The following is a 19,189-nucleotide window of genomic DNA, read 5'->3' as shown; positions in this document are numbered from 1 at the left end:
CCATCATGTTACGCATTTTTCAAATGGGGTCTTGTAACTTGTGGCTTAACCAATACTCAGAACAGCCATAAAGATAGTTTTCTCATTTTGTGGTATTTGCAAGTTAGCAGCAACTGAGCTGATGCAGAACAAACTGGTGACATCTGGGCTATTCCCTGCAATGGTTGAATAATTCATAATTCCATGTGGCATTCATTTGGTCAGACATGAAGTGCATCTTCTGTGGTAGTTTTCAATACAGGCAAGAATTTTTTAAATCTAGAGTAACAGAAATTACTATTTTATGTTGCCACAATAAGAAAAAGCTGTCATCTTCCTGCTTTCATATGAGTTTACATGCATTTTTAGCTAATTCATACAAGTCACACAAGCAAAATGAACAATTATGCATGAAACTTGGTAACTCTTTCAAAAATCAGTGGGATGTATAGGCACTCAGAAACAAAATACCTGAAGTAATTTGGCCCCCTTTAAGTACTGTAGCCTAAAAGTACTGGGGCAAAGGGTGCTAATGTGAAAAGTTAAAACTCTTTCTAGCCAAGACAAATATGTCTTCAACTGAACTGAGTCATGGGAATTGGAAAGTGTATTAAGGTGTGTGTGTGTGAATTGTATTTCAGGGATGGGACCTCGTGTGCTCATTTTCAGAGACTGCAGACTTGCTTTCTTGAAAGATAACTGATTTGATATACCAGAAATCTCAGAACTGATTGGATAAACTGCATGATGTTGTTACATGAATAATGCTCCAGAATGCAATGGGTCATAGGTAAAAAAAATTTACTGACACTTAAGTTAAATAAAGATACCTTTAAAAAATAAGTTAAATTGAAGTTCCATGGTAGTGATAAAGGTAGTGAAAACTTTGTCGCCTACTTCAAGCCCACTTCTGTGCCTTAGATTTTATGCTTTAAAAATATCCTAAACCAACTTAGCATTAGTAAAGAACTGACTTAAGATACACACTAGGCTTAAACTTGTTACAGATTTTTATATAGTACATACATGACTTCATAGAGTGGTATCATTAATTTTTTCCTTTAGTTTTATGCAGGTTTTGAGTGTAAGCAGAAATAAACCAAATGAATTATGCTGGAGGTGAGATATGAATGTATTATTCCATGGTACTATACTACTGTAGACCAATTCTGGGATGCATATGCTCTGAGGTTGCACTGCATGGGATTAGTACTTAAATGCAAACACATGGCAAATTCCTTAACATTAGTTGCATCCTTGTGGGTGCACACATACTCATAACTTCACTCTCTACATGTAACAACCTTGACTGTGTTTTATCAGGAGAGACTCTCAAAACAAGGTACAAGATTTAAGGTGTATTTCAATTTTATTATAAATTGCCTACCTGCGGATAGTGCTTGTAATGTGATGGGAATAGTTATACAAGGGGAAAGTTATTCCCATGGGAAAACTGTAGTTTAGAATCTTCCTCTGGTGAGGAAGAGAGAATGACTGCTGCAGGTGAAGTATTCCTAGGAGTATAAACTCAGCAATTCAGAGACAACTGTATTTACTGACAGCAAGCCACAGCTTGTATCCAAATATGCTTTAATTCTGAGCTTGACAAAGAAGTCTAAATTCAGACTTCAGGAAACTATTTTCTTTTTATAGATGACACAAAAAAAGCATGCCTGTATCTAGAAATTGCTGCCTTTGGATCTAGTCTGCAGTTCTCAGCACAGACCAGCCTGAAGATAAAGTTTGCTAGTCATCAGTCATCACAGACTGAGTGCCCTGTTACGTGAGCTTGAGAACTGCACCAAAAAGGCTTCTAAATTATTTTTTCTGACATGTTCAGATTTTGATGATAGCTTCATTTATCGGTGTCAAATGAGTTGGTTGTAGACACTTCACTGACAAGACAAGTAGCAAAATAAGTTAGGAAAATTGAGGCAAGTTTAAAACATTTTATAAGGTTTTTTAAAAGAAAATAAAGAACAATTATTGTAAAATAAGACAATTTACATTATATTTTTATTTCCAAAGCTCAGATTGGTATGATAGTTTGTCACATGAAAGAAACAGAAAAGCAAATCTAGATATATTCACATATTTAGCAATTATTGACCATATGGATTATCATGATTTTTACACCAAACACTTAAGTGCCTCTAAAGTTTAGAAAACATGATGCATTGCAGCCACCTGACATACAAAGCCTTTGCTCTGAACTTTGTGTGTTCAGGTACTGCTGTACTAAGTATGCTACAGAAAAGGTGTAGACTCCAAAGATGCATTGTACCCCATTAACGTACTCTGATCTAGAGTTGCACACATTTATCAAACAAGCCAACTATACATTTAGAAAATGAGACAGCTATACAGAAAAAAAAAAAATTATATACTAATTCAAAAGCTTCTACATGTTGGCTTTAAAGCGTGCTGAGTAACTGGTTAAAGTGACCCATCAAAACTGGGTATTTTCCAAGCACCCTTTAATTCAGGATGTGCATTTTAATCCCTGCATGTCTCTGCAACAAGAGAAGACAGGAAATTCCTGGTGCAACAGTCAGATGAGCAAGCTTTCAGTTGGTAGGTCAGTTCCAGCTGGGCCTACCGTGTTTTGCCACATAATAACATAAGTATCAAGAGCAGAAAATCTGTATCAACAGTGGAAGGATTTTAGCTTCTGATATCTAATATTTTCTTAGATTTGTAAATATTTGGCTCTCTCTGAAGCTAATTCCTCCTTTTTGATACGCTGTTTGGCAGATAAACGTGCCACAAGCACTTAACCAGCCAAAAACACTTAAAAGATTCTGGATATGTTTTTTTTAAAGAAATGTATAAAATGTAATGTGAAATAATCTTTGGTAGCATTTAAAAATCAAGCTAGCATATATTACCTGCAAATCACATTTCAGATGTAAATCTCATTGCTGCGGGTTTTTTTCTTACTGCATAATCTTCTTTCTTCCAGTAAACTCCTGGTTAGTAAAAATCCTATTAAATGTTCCATACACTGTAGTCTGGGGGGGGGGGGGGGGGGGGGGAAGAGGAAAAGTCCTTAGAGTTGTGTGGGATCCCCATAGATCTGGAATTCTTTGACCATATTTTCCATGGATCATCTTCTCACACCAATATAGGAATAGTCTTTAGTTCTTATAAAATAAGAAGCACTTGTATCTTCTGGTGTAGAATGGCGTGGTTGCTTGTTTCAACTATTTTCAGGGCCTGTAGAAAAAACCACACACTTTATTGTTCTTCATAGTTACCCAAATGCTTTAGTTACTGTTTTTCCTCATTTTCCTCGTTTTTTCTATCACTGTTTTTTCTCTCCCCAGTTCGTATTTTGCTTTCTCCTAATGCTGCATGAATTTGTTAAATGTAGTGTGGTTTTCTTACTACTTTTGAGTCTGTAGACATGCAAATCTAAATTGCTTTACAATTAATCTTGTTGGCATCAAACCAGATTCCACAAATGTCCAGAATAATAAGATAAAGATCACTTGTGTTCATATTATCCAGCACTTCCAGAAGTTGGTCCTGTTAATACTTCACAGTGAATTTTACCTCTGTGCAGTAGAATAATCCAAAACCCATGCACCTGGTGAATATGTGTACATGCAGTATGTGGCAAATTTTTCTGAAGCACATGAAGCAGTTTACATCACCCACACCACACTGACAGCTCTTGCTGAATCAATAGACACTGTATGATATGAAAATAGGTTATTTTGTCAAAATAGAAGCACTAGAAGTTTCCAGAGCGATTCCTGTGACCTTGCTCAGAGGATGCTTCTTTGAAAAGCCTGATTAGCAATTTACTTACGAGTACCTGCCTGACATCTTCCTTACAACAGCAATGATTATTCCTGCAAGGATTCCAACTGCAACTATGATTCCAATAATTATTCCAACCAGAGCAATTGTTTCCAGACCACCTGAAAGAGGAAATTGGGAATGTTAGCATGTTTCTCAAAGAAACTATTGGTAAGAGGCTACTGACAGAACTGACCCTGTTCTGCTGCATCCCACTCCTTGGGGAAAATTTCCTTATCTTGTGAACTCTTAAGTAGGTCTGCTGAATTCAGCAGATTCATGCAGATGTACATTCTGCAACTGTACATTTGGGCAGGAGGGCTCCATGTAAACGTGGCTACAGAGACAGTGATCGTGAGAACCAGAGGAGACAGCTCAGGGAGCAGGTCCTGGCTCCTCCTGTAACTTTTATTTCAGAATAGCATGGGCACAGCTAGTGGCTTCTAGACGGGGATCACCTGGCAGTTAAATTCTCCCTTTATAAAATTCCTCTGTTTACCTTTTTCAGTTTTCTCTGGTTCCCCACTCGATCTACCTGTAAAGCCAGAAAGAGAATGATTACTTAATTGTTCACTGTGGTTTGTACAGAGTTTTGCATCCCAATTTATAATGGTATATCCAAGGAAAACTTTGTAGAAATACACTGCCACCAGATGTGATTTGACTGTTTCAAAGTAAAGCCTATAAACTAAAACCAAACTGACTTGAGGTGTGATTGAAAGACTGCCATTAAGGTGGACTAAGTTTATGACTAATGTCTTTTGGTAGGTGAATCTGACGTACTTGTGAGCCTCACAGACTTCCCAGTGTTTGTGATCTGATTTTTGAGTTTGTACTTAAGTTTCTAAAGTGCACTCTGAGCATCTGTTGGCAACAGCTACTACTGTTCACATCAACCAGAGAAACCATTCTTCATTTATTTAGACACCAAGCTAAATTTGCATTTAGTTACCAAAAAGTTGGTCTGGAAACAAAAAGACCTTTCTTTTTTTTTTTCATAAGAGCTCATCTGACCATTTCAAAGTGAGATTCATTAAATGTATGACCAGTCATTGGTACTGTTACAGGACTGGAATATCAGAGCAGAAAATAAGATGCTTGTGTTCTTTTACTTTTTACTTGTGGTAAGCACAAGAGTGAACCACTAAGAACAACCCTGGTCCAAAAGCCATATAGAGCATGTGCCCGTTTATTTGTGCCCAGACATTCTTCTGTACACAATCAGACACAACAGCACAGGTACAAGCTGTCTGGCAGACTGCTAAGCAGGCATAGGGTGAACAGGCCAGAGTGCACTTTATCAACCTTTTGCACCCATTCGATGCTCACTGACTACTGTATGTAGTGCAAATGGCTGTATGTAGTGTAAATGGGTGCAACTTGTTCTATATATGCATGACATGTACATGAAACTTGTGTCTCTCCAGGGAAGTAAAGGCAAAACCTGAGAGGGCAGCTGGGTTGTAACAGTTATAACTGTTTTCTGCATTTTAGGGTCTTCGAGTTGTTCCAAAAGAATTTTTATTTTTTTTTCCTGGAGAGCTGTTTGATTTTCATACTAATCATCTGAAAAGAAAGTGAAGGCTTTGGTGTTATTGCCTGCCTTGGGGGGAGAACTGGCAGTGCACTGGTAAACAAAATGGTATAGCTACTCATTCCTTTTGTCAGTGCACATCTGTTACGCAGTTAGGATGTGGAGTGGTTATTACGGAGTAATTTTAGAAATCTTATTCTTCACTTTCAAAAACTAGCAGTGCTACCTTTGAGAGCAACTTAAACTCTGTATTTGAATCTTCTAGGTACAGTTTAGTAGATGGCAGTAGGACTTTGATAGAATAAAACAGAAGAGAGATTTTTCTTACCATCAACATTTTCTGTGTTAACTTCATAACCAGTAGAATTATCACTGTCTTCAGCTGGGGCAAATGCACTTTCTGTGGTCATCAGTTGTCCAAACTGCAAGAGATTTGTTACATTGTGTAGTCTTGTGGGCAACTACAAGAATTGGGGGGGGGGGGGAAAAAAGAGGGAAAAGAAAACCTCAGTACATTCAGTCTGTGTGTATGAAATAAGCATTTCAGTTTCTTGGTCCGTCAGGTGCCCTATGGATGCTTTTTTAGCTATGACCTGTCATCTTTGACTTGTGTACAGTGACCAAAAAAAAAAACCCCAAACCAAAGTAAGCTGATTTGTCTTCCCAGCTGGAGGCTTTCTAGATCAGATTACTAATTCCCAGGAGGAGTACAAAAGGTGTAGAAGACTGCAGAATATTGCAGACCTGCCTTTATTTGTTGTGTGGGGTTTTTTACACTAGTTTGTCAGTTTGGTTTCACTGAAGCTAATGGAGAGGCACTAAATTAGTAGAGACAAATGAATAAGCAGGTTATGAATGATTTTCACAGCACAAAAACTGCCAACAACATTTTCAACTCTATCACCCTTCAACCTGATTGCTTGCAAAGCAAAAGCGTTGACATTAGATCATTTTTATGTTAGGACTCAAGGTTATTCTTTAATTTATAATGATTATTCAAAATCTAAGCCACAGGATGATATCAGAATATGAAATCAGGGTAACCTAAAGGAATGATACTCACCAGGGTTGGTAATTCTTCAAATTCTGTGTCATTTCTGTCTCTGAAATCAATTGTTGTACTTTCTTCTCCTTCTAGAACTGAGCTTGCTGAATAAAATTTTAGAAAATTAGTTAGGATTTTACTTGGTAGTCACATGTTCTGGCTACTTTGACATGTAAGCCTTGTTAAACATGAGACCTATGTAGTGTTCCATCTCCCTGCCCCTGTGCACATAAGTTTGCAACATTACTTGGATTAACGTTGAATTCTGCTATACTCTTGTACATAGCTGTAGGATAAAGAGCTTAAGTAGACATCCCTTAACCCTGGCACAACCATGAAACCTTGAAACGTACTGGTTACTAAACACTTTGTCCAAGAAAATATTTTTTTAAATAAAAGATTTCCACACACACAGCCTGGGTGGATGTGACTACTCCAGTAAGTTAAGCATTAGCTTATATATTTGGATAAATTACTTCAAGCATCTTCCATTTTCTAAAATAGTAAGAGCTTTCTCCCATCTTTCAGCTCAGTCCCAGCTGCAATCTTTATTTTTAGAACTATCATTAATGTTTATGGGTGTATCTATAGTTCTGAAGCTATTCCTACACAAATTTATACGGAGATTTTTCTAAAGTTGCAAACCTTACTTGCCATAATTTGAATTTTTTAGGTAACAATGTAAGGACTTCCTTTTTATTCTAGACCTATATATGTCATCTGTGCTCTTCGATATAATGGAATATATAAATTTTGGCCCACGCAAGGCTCTTTACAAATACAGCCAAACTTCATCAGTAAGAAAAATGAAATGAAACAGGGTAGGACACAGAAGATATGGGTATGTGGAGATAACTGGCAATATCAAGAAAATGTTGAAAACAGAAGTATCATTTGATTAAGTTTCTTGCTGATTCATAAAACTCTGACTATACACAGTATGATGTTAATGTAGTGTGATTTCTCTTGGGAGTTTCTAATTCACCATGATTATAAACCTAGGTGAGGCTGCTTGTTACGCTGTTGCCTGGGGCATAAGAGTTCTGCTAATTCCACATACCAGTGTTTAAATTTAAGCAAAAAGCCAGTAACAGCCATTGGCCTGAGCAAAAAACTTAAGGCAAAAAACCCCCCTAAAACTTCTGAAATTCTTTCCTGGATTAAAATTTTGCATCTATTTATTTCAGCAATCAGAGCAGAAGTTTGTATAAATATTTTCAAATCCAGTTTATATTTTTTCAGCATAATACAGAGATAGGAAATATTGCAATGATAGCTGAAGGTTACGTGAGTGACAGTCATGTTCATTCTCTTCAAAAAGCAGAGAATTTTTAGGGGAGTTGGAGAAAACCCCGGATGCTCACATATCATTTGCCAGTGATGTATGTAAGATAACAATTGTCAGCTGCTAATAGGTTAATTATAAACAAAGAATAGCTAAACCTTTTTTCCTTTGCAAGATAGTTCAATACGTCTTTAAACTGTAAATATGAAGTGGTAGATTGGTAGTGCGCGGTGGTGATCTCTTCAGGGAGGAGAATAGCAATTCACGTGAGTTATTTAAAAACAGGCACAGTTTAAAAACTGTACCATTTGAATATTTTATGTAAAAAAACCCGCTCATTACCTGTTTGTCTTATTAAATCTTAACACAGTTTTTAGTAATTTCACCTGGTTTTATTTAGTGACCTAAAAACAGTCTCATCTTCTCTGTATTTGAAGTTAGACTATTTCTGAATTTTTAGACTAGTTCCAAACAGTAAGACTGTTTCTTATTAGAACTTTAATACTACTAAATGCACCCTGTATTGTATATGATGGAGAGGCAAGCAAACATAATTTTTATTCCGCGACTGAAATTAGAATTGCCATTTTGATCAATATCAAAGTTGAAAAAAGGATAGGATCACTTTGGATCAGCTGTGCACAGATCACTTGGAAATTATTTTTCTTTAATTGTGAGGCCCACATAACTCTTGTTCACTTTTTAACTTCCCCTTTTAAAATGGAAAAAGTTATTTCAAATTTAAAAGGCAATATTTAATTTTGAACTAAGTTTAAAAAACCGCACTGGCACTTTAAAGGAAATGTTTCATACAGGGGATGAATGATTTGACATCGGGGGGGAAAAAAAAAATCTGGTTTTGTTTGAAACGCTCATCTGAATTCTAGTGGGAACTTGCAAATATTTTTCTTGCTCCCAAAACTCATTTTTGAACCAAACTAAAAAATTTTCATCCATCTCTTGCAATGTAAGGCCGAGAGCTTTGTCCCATTGCCAAGAAACTAAACACTGATCTAAACTTAGATTTCTAATTCCATGTTTACTCAAGTAAATAGAATTTTATATTTTTATACCTCTATAAGCCTGACTACAGATACACTGTCTATTTAAGAGCCAAAAGGGTGTGCAAGTAGTACTTTAGGCACTAACAGATGAAGAAAGTATATTCATGTTATGCCAACATAAGGCCTAATATAGTGGCTAATTAAGCCAGCCAGTCTCCCAAAAAATCACCTTGTGATCCATGGAAAGACTAGAACAGGCCAGCGTAAAGCATATTTCTAGGTTAGATGGTAAAAATAACGTTTTAGTCATTTTTGATTGAAATATCCAAGTTAAGCAACCTTGGATTTTTTTCTGTTGAGATAGCATAAAGGGGGCTTAACTTTTAGGTGTGTTGCTTTAGCCACCTTCTAAATATCAAGACATTTTAAGATATGGCACTACTTTATAATACTTATTTTTTGTTTATAAAGTTATGTCTTTAAAGTACAATATTGGGATTACGCTATGTACGTGTTAAGAAATCGCAATAGAGCTCAACAACATGAGTTGTGTATGGATCAGTTTACCTTGTAAGCCCAGTCAGAACTGTAAAAACATCCTTTATTCACTAGTTGCAAAATAAGCACAGATGGAGAAAACCCATTACCAGAGGAAAAACCCCAAGTAGAAAGTGAAATAAGTTTTGTATGTTAACAACAAGCAGCTTATTCAGAGAAGCTGCTTATACTCTTGGCATGGTGGTAGCTTTCAGCTCTGAAGAATTACCTGATAGTGAAGGCAGGAAAGGAAATGGTGTCACAGAACAAAGGTGTAGAGAATTAGTGAGTGTCACAAGGAAACATGAAATAATTATTGTGATAAAGTTATTGCAGATTCTTGGCGATGAGTGACATATGGAAAATCTATTTCAGTGCATTTGCCCTCTATGTGCAGTGATTGACAAAAAGAGGTGGCCCAGATTAATCTTGCCTAATTTTAGGTTCTTAATAAAGGTGCCTGAATAAGGTGTCTGCTTGCCCTTATGTTTTATAGTCTGTAGGGAAAGATAAATACTTCTAGAAGGTAATTCAGCTCACCTGAGATGTGGGTCATCCTTGGCAGTGCTGCCTTTAGGGAGAGGAAACTAGAGGAAAGGAAACTAGAATAATATAACTCCCCTGTTAACTTCCTAAAGCTCACAGGCAAAAGTGATTTCTGTTGGTGTGAAAGTCTTCTCCCAGCTCTACCCAATCTGCATAATGCTCTGTTTAAGCTGAGGTCCTGAATTTGCTAAAGAATAGTCCCTGGACTGTATTTCCAGGTTGGTTTTTCTGGACAGGGAGTGGAGGTGGTCTGGGTGGCAGTTAAGCAGATTCTACTGAACTATTACCAAAAGAAAGATCTGGGAGGTAATTTGTTATTGGTGTACTGCATTTGTAGGAAGGAATATGTGACAGTCGACAATTCTTTGTTGGAGGAAGTCATGATAAAGTAAAAAATATTTAAATGAAATTGAAAGAAACTATTGGACTTGAACTTTCTTTCCCTGTACCCAGTACAAGGCCTATACACCGCTGACATGAAAGAGAATGTAAATGGGCTGTAAGGGTGTGTATGTGCTTTAGTCATTGTTGGTTTCATCTGATGTGGGCCAAATGTAGCAAGAGCCGCAGGGTTAAGTAGTGCTTCTGCATATGTTCTTAATACTCTCTTAGAGGAGGCTGTAAATAAAAACAGTGCCTCACAGTGCTATGATTGTCTTCAACTAGCACTATGGCCTCTTCTGTTTGCAGCTATACATTGCTGCAGATGTGAATTAATCACTGCATCTCCTTCTGCCAAAGTTCCAGCTGTGTGTATTGCAGTTCAAAGTTCCCAGCTGCTATCAGGCTGCAACTTCTCACAACAGGGGAAAAATCTGATGTCTTTAAAAGTTTAATATTGCTTTGAAAACATCCCATGGTTAAGCATCCCATGACCCACTTAGGGGAAGATGAGCTCACTACTCATTGTTATGCATGGGGTGACAGTTTACTAGAAAAACCTCTTAGGGTTTCTTTCAAAGCACAGTGGTTGTGTTGGAAAGGAGGGCGAGTTGTAAAACTGTTGTTCATTAGCATTTCTTTCTGGTATCTCCAAAACCAACAAAGATACTTTTGAAGATGAAAAATGTTGTAGGATCTTGTTTCTTTCCCAGCAGTCTGAGTAAACCCCGACACTAGTGGGCAAGGGCCGTTGTAAGCCTGTATTTTAGCTTAGTCCTTGAAATAGGAAGCCTTCAAAATACTGTGAGTATCCATCTCTGTGATAAGAGACCAGTAGGTAAAAGTTGCTAACCCTAAAGGATTCCCTCTACCAAGAGCTGAAATAACCCGCTAGTTAATTTTTTTAGCTGTAATAAATAACTGAAGCTGCTTTTCTTTTTTTTTTTTAAATAGAGCAGAGGGGCAATGAGCAATAAAAGTTAACTGTCAAACAAAAGTTTTACTTTTAAAATTCAAGTTTATTGTTATCTTTATCTTGTCGGTATCCTATTTTATCCTATCCAGCTGTGCTAGGTAGGTGCTTTGTGGAACGCTTCTCTGGAAAAGCAAGGGACAGATTGCAGTGAGATGGGTCACTTGGGAGATACCACTCTGAAATATTACTGAGCTACCTATCTGGAGTTGACTGATGTTTTTCACTATCTGCTTCCTGAACTGTTACAGACCAAGTGGTGTTGTCTGAAGGACTGTGTATGTACATGTGTTAGCCATCCTGTTTTGGCCACATTTTATTCAGCGCTTATGTTCTGATACAGGAATTACCTTTCTGAGGAAGCATTCTTCACTCAGACCTTAATTTGACTGTGAGCAGAATCTTAAAGTCAGTATCTCATTACTGGGATTCTGTTCGGTTCTAGTTCAGTGGAAACTTTTATTAATGGTGGAGGAAGTTTAACAAAAACGTATAATTTGATAAGGTATCTATCTGCCTTTTGAATACATAATGTCTCAGCAGCAGCTCTGTAGTTTTCAAATACAATTTTTTTCTGTTATTTGGCTTCATCCTTGATGTAAATATATTCCAGAGTCAGTTCCAAACCCCACCTCATCAGCTTATTTTTTCTGAAAAGTAGTTTTCCATTCTTTTTCTACAATTGCTTAAACATTTTTTGGTATTTAAAAAAAGCGTATAGGTGTCTCTTTTGTGTGTGTGAAATGATTCAACACTGCCAAATCCAGGCTACAAGATTTTTTGGGCTTTGAAAATTTGAGGTTTTAAAGAATATCATATAGTGGATTCTGGTTTTTGCCTTCTGAATTTTGAGCCTTTGGACAGTTAAAACTTTCAGACCTTACAAAGGCAAGGAAGTTTCTTAATGAGAACTGAAATTCTCACTTGTACCTGTGGCTCCTGCAGCACTCATGACATGCAGTATCCTAAGGACCTTGTACCCTTAGACTGTTTGGAGCCACAGCACTGGCGTTTTCTCTTTTTCTGTTATTTCTGGAAGTTGGAGTAATATACTATGCCCTGATAAAGAAATGCCCTGGCATATGTTTAAGTGTCTAGACTTTTTGTTGTTCAGGAGAAAGTATCCTGTCTAAATCCTGAAGTGCTTCCTGCAGCTTCCTTATACAGAGACTGACAGCTTTGCTTTATCTAATGAAGGAAGCTGGATGACAAAATCCCATGAACTTTGGAAAGTATCTGCCAGTTTAAAAATGGTCATGATGCACAAGGAAGGATTTAGCTCAGCCTTACTCAAGTGTATGACTGACTTTGTTCAGGTATTCCATGTAGCTCATGATGACAATGTTTTGCTGAATTGTCAGAAACATTTCCTTTGGTCACCACACCCCGCTACAGATGGTTTCTATTGCTGTGGCTGGCTTAGCCAAAGGAACAAAGCCAGAGTTTAAATCTACAGTGCCAAGTGGCAAAGAACCACTTGGCTGTTTCTGAAGTAAATCACATGTCTTTTGAATGTTACAATAGTTTACACTGCCCATATATGATACCCACAGAAAAGCAAAAGAAGATATATTTTAAGTGATATAGATATAGATAGCAGATATAGAGAAATAGAACTGCTCTTCAAGAGCTTGCTATGTTTGAACCACAACCAAAGTTACAAAACAAAGCCAGAAGAGGAAAAGGTGGTAACTTGCTAAGCTTTCTGTTATGCATGATAAAATTGGCCACAGAACTGTGGGCATTAAAAAGGAAGAGACTAACTCCATTAGGGGACATTCCTTTAACATACTCCTTGCAGAACCAGAGATGAGTCTTCTAAGACTTATGCTTTTAATAATGTTGCTGTGTCAACCTCTGATTTCTTGTCTGATATACACTGACCTCAGAGCTGCTTCCCATGAATGTGGGATAAAACCGCTTTCTTATTCGTATTTGCTGCCCCATGACCCTGTTGTCCTGTTTGCAGTCTTATTAGCAATTTCATTGTTTTCTCTGAGCAGTAAGGGTTTGACTGGGGCAACAAGATTAGAATTGTGATCAAGTGTAAGTCTGTTTTGCATCTTTCTGTAAATGTTACATAAAACTACAGCATTACAGTACTGTGTTTATCACTGCATGGCTGACAAGGAATGAGCGCTGCAGCGAAGACAAGGAGAAAAACACAAATTCATGTAATGGATCAGCAAGCTTTACAGGGTGTGCAGCAGAAAGCAGACAATCTGTGTACAAATATAGGGATATGTAAGTGCAGACAAAAGGAATTAAGAAATGACCTCTAATCAGTAATAAACTAATCTTTGCCCTGATTCACTTCCTTCCCAAAACTCTGAGGCTATAGCCATATGCCCTTTTACAGCTGCCTTGATGGAGGTTACTAACCCCTTGTATCTGCCAGCAGAACTGGCATGTTTGCATGATCATTTAAACTCATTTGTTTGAAATATGCATGCTAAACCCTAAACTGGAAACTGGTTAGGCTTTAATTTTGTTCACACAATGATTTTTTTTTGGTTAGCAGCTTTCTTTCCACACGGCAAGCAAGATCCATTCAAATATATTTAGTCTGACTTTCATAGTAACTAATAACAGACTACCTGATATTTAGGTGGGTTTCATAGTCATAAAAACATGTTGATACGCATTTGGAATTAAGTGTCTCTCCTTTACAGATTTAACAGCATCTCGTATACTACTCAAGCCCTCCTGAGAGAGTATGTGCTCACCTGAAATGGTGTACACGGTGGAACTGTGTCCTCACAAAGGATTATTCTGATGCATTTATGCTGGATGTTGTAGTGTTTATAATCAACAAATACAAAGGTGAAAAAACACAAGAAAGTCATAAAGTAACATGAGGATGAGCTCAGCATCAGTTTCTGTTTCCTTCGAGGGTCTTTGGCCAAGCTTCTGAGACAGTGAGTTGAAAATCAACAGTAAATTTGGCTCTTATTTTTTCTCATTTGTTTTCCTTTAGAACCTCCCAGCATACCTACAGTCCCAGTCCTACATATTTTTCTGAAATGCTGTGTAGCAATTTGTGCACCACACAGCTATGTGAAGCTTTGCTGCAGCATTAATTCATACTGAGGGTACGGTATGTGCACACACGGATCAGAGGAGGCCCTTCCAGAGGCTGCCTGTCTGCACCATGGATCTGGGATGCAGTGAATAGCAGGACCTGGCAGCATTTGGGTTCCATCCTGTAGTCCCTGACCACATCCAGACAAAAAGCAAACAAACCAACAAAACAAACGTGCAACTGAGACCATATGTTAGAGCTGGGCAAACAGTAGTCATTTCTGTGGTACACATGTATGTATGGCTTGCCTCAAATGACACGGGGAGGAAACACTGCATGCTTCTGTCACAGCCCAAGAGCCTGCATGCTGTGGGCTATCCTTCCTTTACTGTTGGTTTTTTTTTTTTTTTTAATCTATTAAAACGTGCTCTAGGTTCTCAGCTGCTTACTTTTGCAGATGATTTACAAGTCCTAGATCTGGGGTAAATGCACAGGTTCAGTGGAAACTGTTGAATTAAAGGAGCTGAGAATCTGTCCTGTTTTGTTTCACTGTGCAGCCTGAGTTAATGAAAGGCCCACTTGTAAGCTTTTAAATATTATTTCCTTTGCTTGTAAAGTTACACAGATTCAAAAACTAATTTTTGAGATAGAGATGGGAAAGCCTCTCTGCTTTCCCAACAGGAGAAAGCAAATTTTATCTATTCTCTGCTGGGCTTTTACCAAGACACTGCAAAATACAGACTCACTAATTTGTGGACCCACTAATTGAGACCCAGTAAGCTGTTTTTCTCCTTTTTGTGATAATTAAATTTTGGGTATCGGACATGTAGAGCTAGCTTCATATCATACTCATATGGTTTACAAGAGGTATACATGGGGATATATGCACAAGTGTCCTCATTCATGACGCAGCCAGATGCAGGGTGAAAGATTTTGTCATGCTTATTTAGTAGAAAACTGGCTCCCTTTTGAGTCACATGTGACCGTTCATTTCATTTTATTTACTACCAGCTGTTACAGAGTTAGATTTTCAGAAGAGTTTAGAGTTGCCTGACTCTAGCCCGACTTTACTGTTTAGTTTTGCTACTGAACTGGCAACAGAGTTTGCGTAAATCAAGCTACTTTTGAAAAACAACTTTCTTGTGTTTTTGTCAATTCTGGTTTTCGACGTTTTTCAAAATCATAAAAACTTTAGTCTTTCATGTTGACTCTAGACTTCAACTTCTTACCATATAAACACTTTTCATCTGAATTAACTTGTGTGTGTTTACTCTTAAACCAAAACAAATGTGAAGTAACATGACCTGGTATAAACCTGTTCAATTTTGAGACTTGCATAAGTGGGTATAATCTAGTATTTGCCTCTAGGTAAGATCAGGCATGTAGACAGTTGATACAGCACAAGTGACATGTGGTGACTTGTTAAACAATCATGTTAACTTTTGTTCATGTTATGTGACAGCCAATAGAGTAATCTCCTTCTCTGCAGTGATACTTGCACCATGGGAAAGGTTTCAAATTGGGAAATGTGTTGCCTCTGTAAAGCACTCATCTGAATGCTTGTGCTTTTAAATGTTTGATTAATGCTGTGCCCAGAAAAAAAAATGAGGCCAGCTTCCATTTCAACTCATTTGTTCTGAGCCTGAGTTCTTATATGCTGAACAGGATCACTGAAGGACAAAAATGTATCTGCTAATCATTCGATAGGAAATGCTTTAGTCTAAGAATTCATCGGCTTATATAGAGTGCTCAAGGCTGTCCTTGGTGGTTATAAAGATAAAATACTTGGCTGTTTTTGTCAGGATTTAAACCATGAATAACATAACTAGAGTATATGACGTGTTTTAAGTAGACAGTGATGTAAGAATTGTTACTAGGTTTTCTTTCTGTATTTTTGCTAATTTCTGCCATTAATTTTATTTGGAAGCTCACATATGAGGAGTGAAGTGAATTAATAACTTAATTATCTTCTCCTCCAGATCAGCAAAGTATTTTATGCTTTTACAGCTTTGTTATGTTTTGCTTTATGTGACCCCATTAAAGGAGCCTTTATCCTTTCTTTTGGAAACCACATTGCTGACTTTGGGACCAAATTTTCCTGTTAAGAGTAACACAAACCCAGGAAATCTTGACAGAAATATTCATTTATTTTTAACTTACTGATGTTAGATGTAATTTGCATGTTCTCTATGAGCAAAGAATGTTTAAGCAGTTCTGACTTCTCCCTTAAGATTCGTAGGTTTTCACTGAAATGTTTGTAGGTTGGCTGGTAGTCCTGTTATTGGGTCAGTGGTTACTGCTATTTTTCAAACACATTTCTGGTTCACAGCTGTCCTAAAATGGTTTCTGCACCTCTGGCTTTTTTGTAAAGTTGCAGCAACTCAAAGACAGTAGATACTAATGAAACTACTCAAATTGTGGATCACTACCTGGAAGGGGAAAAATGCTATGCTTAAAACTAGGATCAACAGTTGAATTATTGGGCAATTCAAGGAGGAATTTGGAACTAATAATAATCCTTTTGTAAATATGCTTCCTGATCAAAACAAACCCGCTTTTACTGATTCCGTCTCAATCCATAAAATGAAGTGCCCAAATATAACAAAAGGGTAGCTGCAGATCCAGGGTTAAGAGGTATCAGAATCTGAAGGAGATTTATTTTCCTCTAAAAACCCTTAGGCCAAATTGTCTACCCCAGAGGTTCAGGTATCAGAACGTGCCCACTCCACCTATACAAGCCAAAAAAATTCTCCCATCTTCAGTGTCAGTGCAGACACAGATTGCCAAAGGTGGAATTGTCATTTTAAGTTTGTTCTAACTTGTAATTGCTGATGGTTATCAGTAAACAGCAGTGATACACATGCTAAATATGTGAGTCTTGCTTATTTTATATCTGGGGTCTATTTTCCCTGTGTATCCTTTGGAAATTACCCTAAATAACTGGTTCTATGTGAAGAAAAATTCATAAAACCTAAACAGACATAGCAAGTCTTAAATACTGTAAACCATGTTCTAGAGCCAACTGTGAAGTTTAATGCAAACTATACTGGTAATAAAACAGAGGTAGAATCTTGCAAGCAGGAAATATTTTAATATTTTTCTGGCTAGTAGTGTTACAACCTGATGGTTGCTGGACTCCTTCTCTGAGTTGGGAGAAAATATGCTTTAAAATTCCCCAAGAGCCTGAAGATGAAAAACTTTCTTTTCCTGTAATTCTGGTATCCTAGAAACTGCTTAAGGTAATTATATAAAATGGTGGTGGTTTTGCCTCACTTCTAGTGGCTTTAAACTTTGGTCCATTTAATATTAGTGCTTTTTAAGGATAAGCTATCTGAGCGTGCCTGGAAAGCAGTTATCTGTGACTTGCCTAGTATCTGTTGATTTTAAATTTTTTGTGAAACGTTGAAGCATAACTGCAAACTTCCAGCCTCATACTCTGACAATACTGAACACCAGGAATTCGCATTAGAAGTTTCAAGCCAACATCCACACATACTGTATATTGATATAGCTCCATTATTTCCAACAGAATAATACGGTTACCAGCCCAAAATCAGGTCATATGTTTCAGGTGGGGTCCTCAAATCCAAGTCAGACAAGTAGATTTATGCTTTGGAAGACCAGTGGTCTGAGTTTCAGGTCATTGTTTTCGGAACATGTTCCAAGCACTAGTGCTGTGTGGAAACGGTAGCTTTATTTCACTGCTACAGGCACACTTTTTGTTTGCGCATACATCAAACATCAGGCACGTTGCCTGATGGCCAATTCATTCATAATGAGTCAAATACTACACAGAAAGACTGAATTTGAATGTGATGTTCCTGAAATCAAGTTCTGCTCAGGGTAATTCTGATTTCCTGCTAATAAATCAGACTCTTCCCCTTTAGCTGCAAAAAGACTTAAACATCTGCTTTACCTAAAAGTGTACATTGTATTTTTCTTGTAAGATTCAAAAGAAATAGTTTGCCAAATAAACTTTCTGAGTAGATGCATAATGCTTCAAACATGTCTTAAGTAATAATTCTTCCTGTTTCAGTCTCCCTCACTTGTCTATAGCACTTATGGCTAAGTTAGTATTAGCAACACCCTGCATAAGGCTCAGCTCTAAGCTGTTGTAATGCCTCTAAATACAGAAGCTAAGCTTTTGAACGGAAAGATTTGTAAGTTACTTTCATAGTTTCATCACCTAAATGTCAGTTACAACTAAATTACTGCTTGTAGTCTCCTTTGCATATATTACAGGGGAACTGAAGGCATTTCCAGGGGCTGTTGGTGTTAGTGCCTTCCCTGACTGCTTCTACTGTTCTCCCTCCCTTACACAGCCACACACAGAAAATTCTTTTCTAATAGAGCATAACTCAGCCCATCTGAAAACTTTTGATGCGTTTCATTCCTGATTACTGCCATAGTAGATGCCTAGTAGTAAATTAAGAATTCGAAGGAAAGTTTTATAAACAGGACAGAGGAACTATGTTGCTTACAAGTAAACACACAAACTGTTACATTACAGGAAATGACTGGAAATAATTTTAACCAAAGTTTCTTCTTACCTTCTTCAGCAAGTGCTATCAAAGGCACGCTCCCTAGAACGAAGATGAAGAATTGAACTTTAATAAACATCTTTGATCTGCTTAGAGAATAGCTTTCCAATCCTGAGACCAGATGGCTTCAAATTCTGATTAATTTTTTTAGAGGCAGGGGAGAATTGAGATCACAAAAACAAATAACTGCAAAAAATACTTTGGTATTCCAAATATTCGCTTAACTGCTGAAGACTAAAGGGGGAAGTTTTCCCAGATAACTATACAGCTAAAGAAAACTGAGTGGAGTCCGCATTATTTTCTTTAGCCAAGGGGTGGGAGCATGCCTAAGGTGGTCCTCAAAGAAGAGCCAGGCCCGCCCTCTGCACTCTGTTTGGTCAGCACTGAAATGATGATCTCAGCCCAGGTTTAAAGTTACAGGAGCTGTTGTGGCTTTCAGAAGACTTTTATTTAGCAAAGGGGGAAAGGGTATTTAGGCAGAGCGAGGTGTTCAGGGAGTTCCCTCCCTTCTGCAAACTGCCCTTAAAAAATATTGAAG

General features: G+C 37.5%; 1 protein-coding gene across 5 annotated transcripts; it reads right to left on the bottom strand.

Annotated features, from left to right (window-relative positions):
• Positions 1 to 1,944: 1,944 nt before the first annotated feature.
• On the bottom strand, positions 1,945 to 18,959 carry PDPN (podoplanin). Of its 5 annotated transcripts, none has more exons than XM_074924871.1 (6): positions 18,661 to 18,959; positions 6,381 to 6,466; positions 5,646 to 5,778; positions 4,283 to 4,318; positions 3,794 to 3,905; positions 1,945 to 3,195 (listed from the first exon to the last, which is right to left on the bottom strand). In XM_074924871.1, exons 1-6 carry the CDS (start codon positions 18,728 to 18,730, stop codon positions 3,189 to 3,191), a joined length of 444 nt encoding a protein of 147 aa, XP_074780972.1. In that variant the 5' UTR covers positions 18,731 to 18,959; the 3' UTR covers positions 1,945 to 3,188. The 5 variants fall into 5 exon arrangements, with proteins under 5 accessions (XP_074780972.1, XP_074780974.1, XP_074780975.1 ...); XM_074924873.1 differs by having other exon boundaries at positions 1,946 to 3,195; positions 3,800 to 3,905; XM_074924874.1 differs by having other exon boundaries at positions 1,947 to 3,195; positions 5,646 to 5,739.
• Between the last annotated feature and the right edge of the window lie 230 nt (positions 18,960 to 19,189).

Source organism: Athene noctua, chromosome 22, assembly GCF_965140245.1.
Source record: "Athene noctua chromosome 22, bAthNoc1.hap1.1, whole genome shotgun sequence".
Lineage (NCBI taxonomy): Eukaryota > Metazoa > Chordata > Aves > Strigiformes > Strigidae > Athene > Athene noctua.
The sequence above is the reverse complement of the archived record's forward strand: the minus strand, read 5'-3'. Positions and strand labels throughout refer to the sequence as shown.

What these genes read in the sequence shown, in the direction of transcription:
- PDPN (XM_074924871.1), bottom strand. Translation starts at nt 18,730, where the DNA reads ATGTTTATTAAAGTTCAATTCTTCATCTTCGTTCTAGGGAGCGTGCCT. An exon ending in GATAGCACTTGCTGAAGAAG is followed by an intron (nt 6,467 to 18,660) that starts GTAAGAAGAAAC and finishes AATTTTATTCAG; the next exon opens with CAAGCTCAGTTCTAGAAGGA. An exon ending in ACCAGAGAAAACTGAAAAAG is followed by an intron (nt 3,906 to 4,282) that starts GTAAACAGAGGA and finishes TTCCTCTTTCAG; the next exon opens with GTGGTCTGGAAACAATTGCT.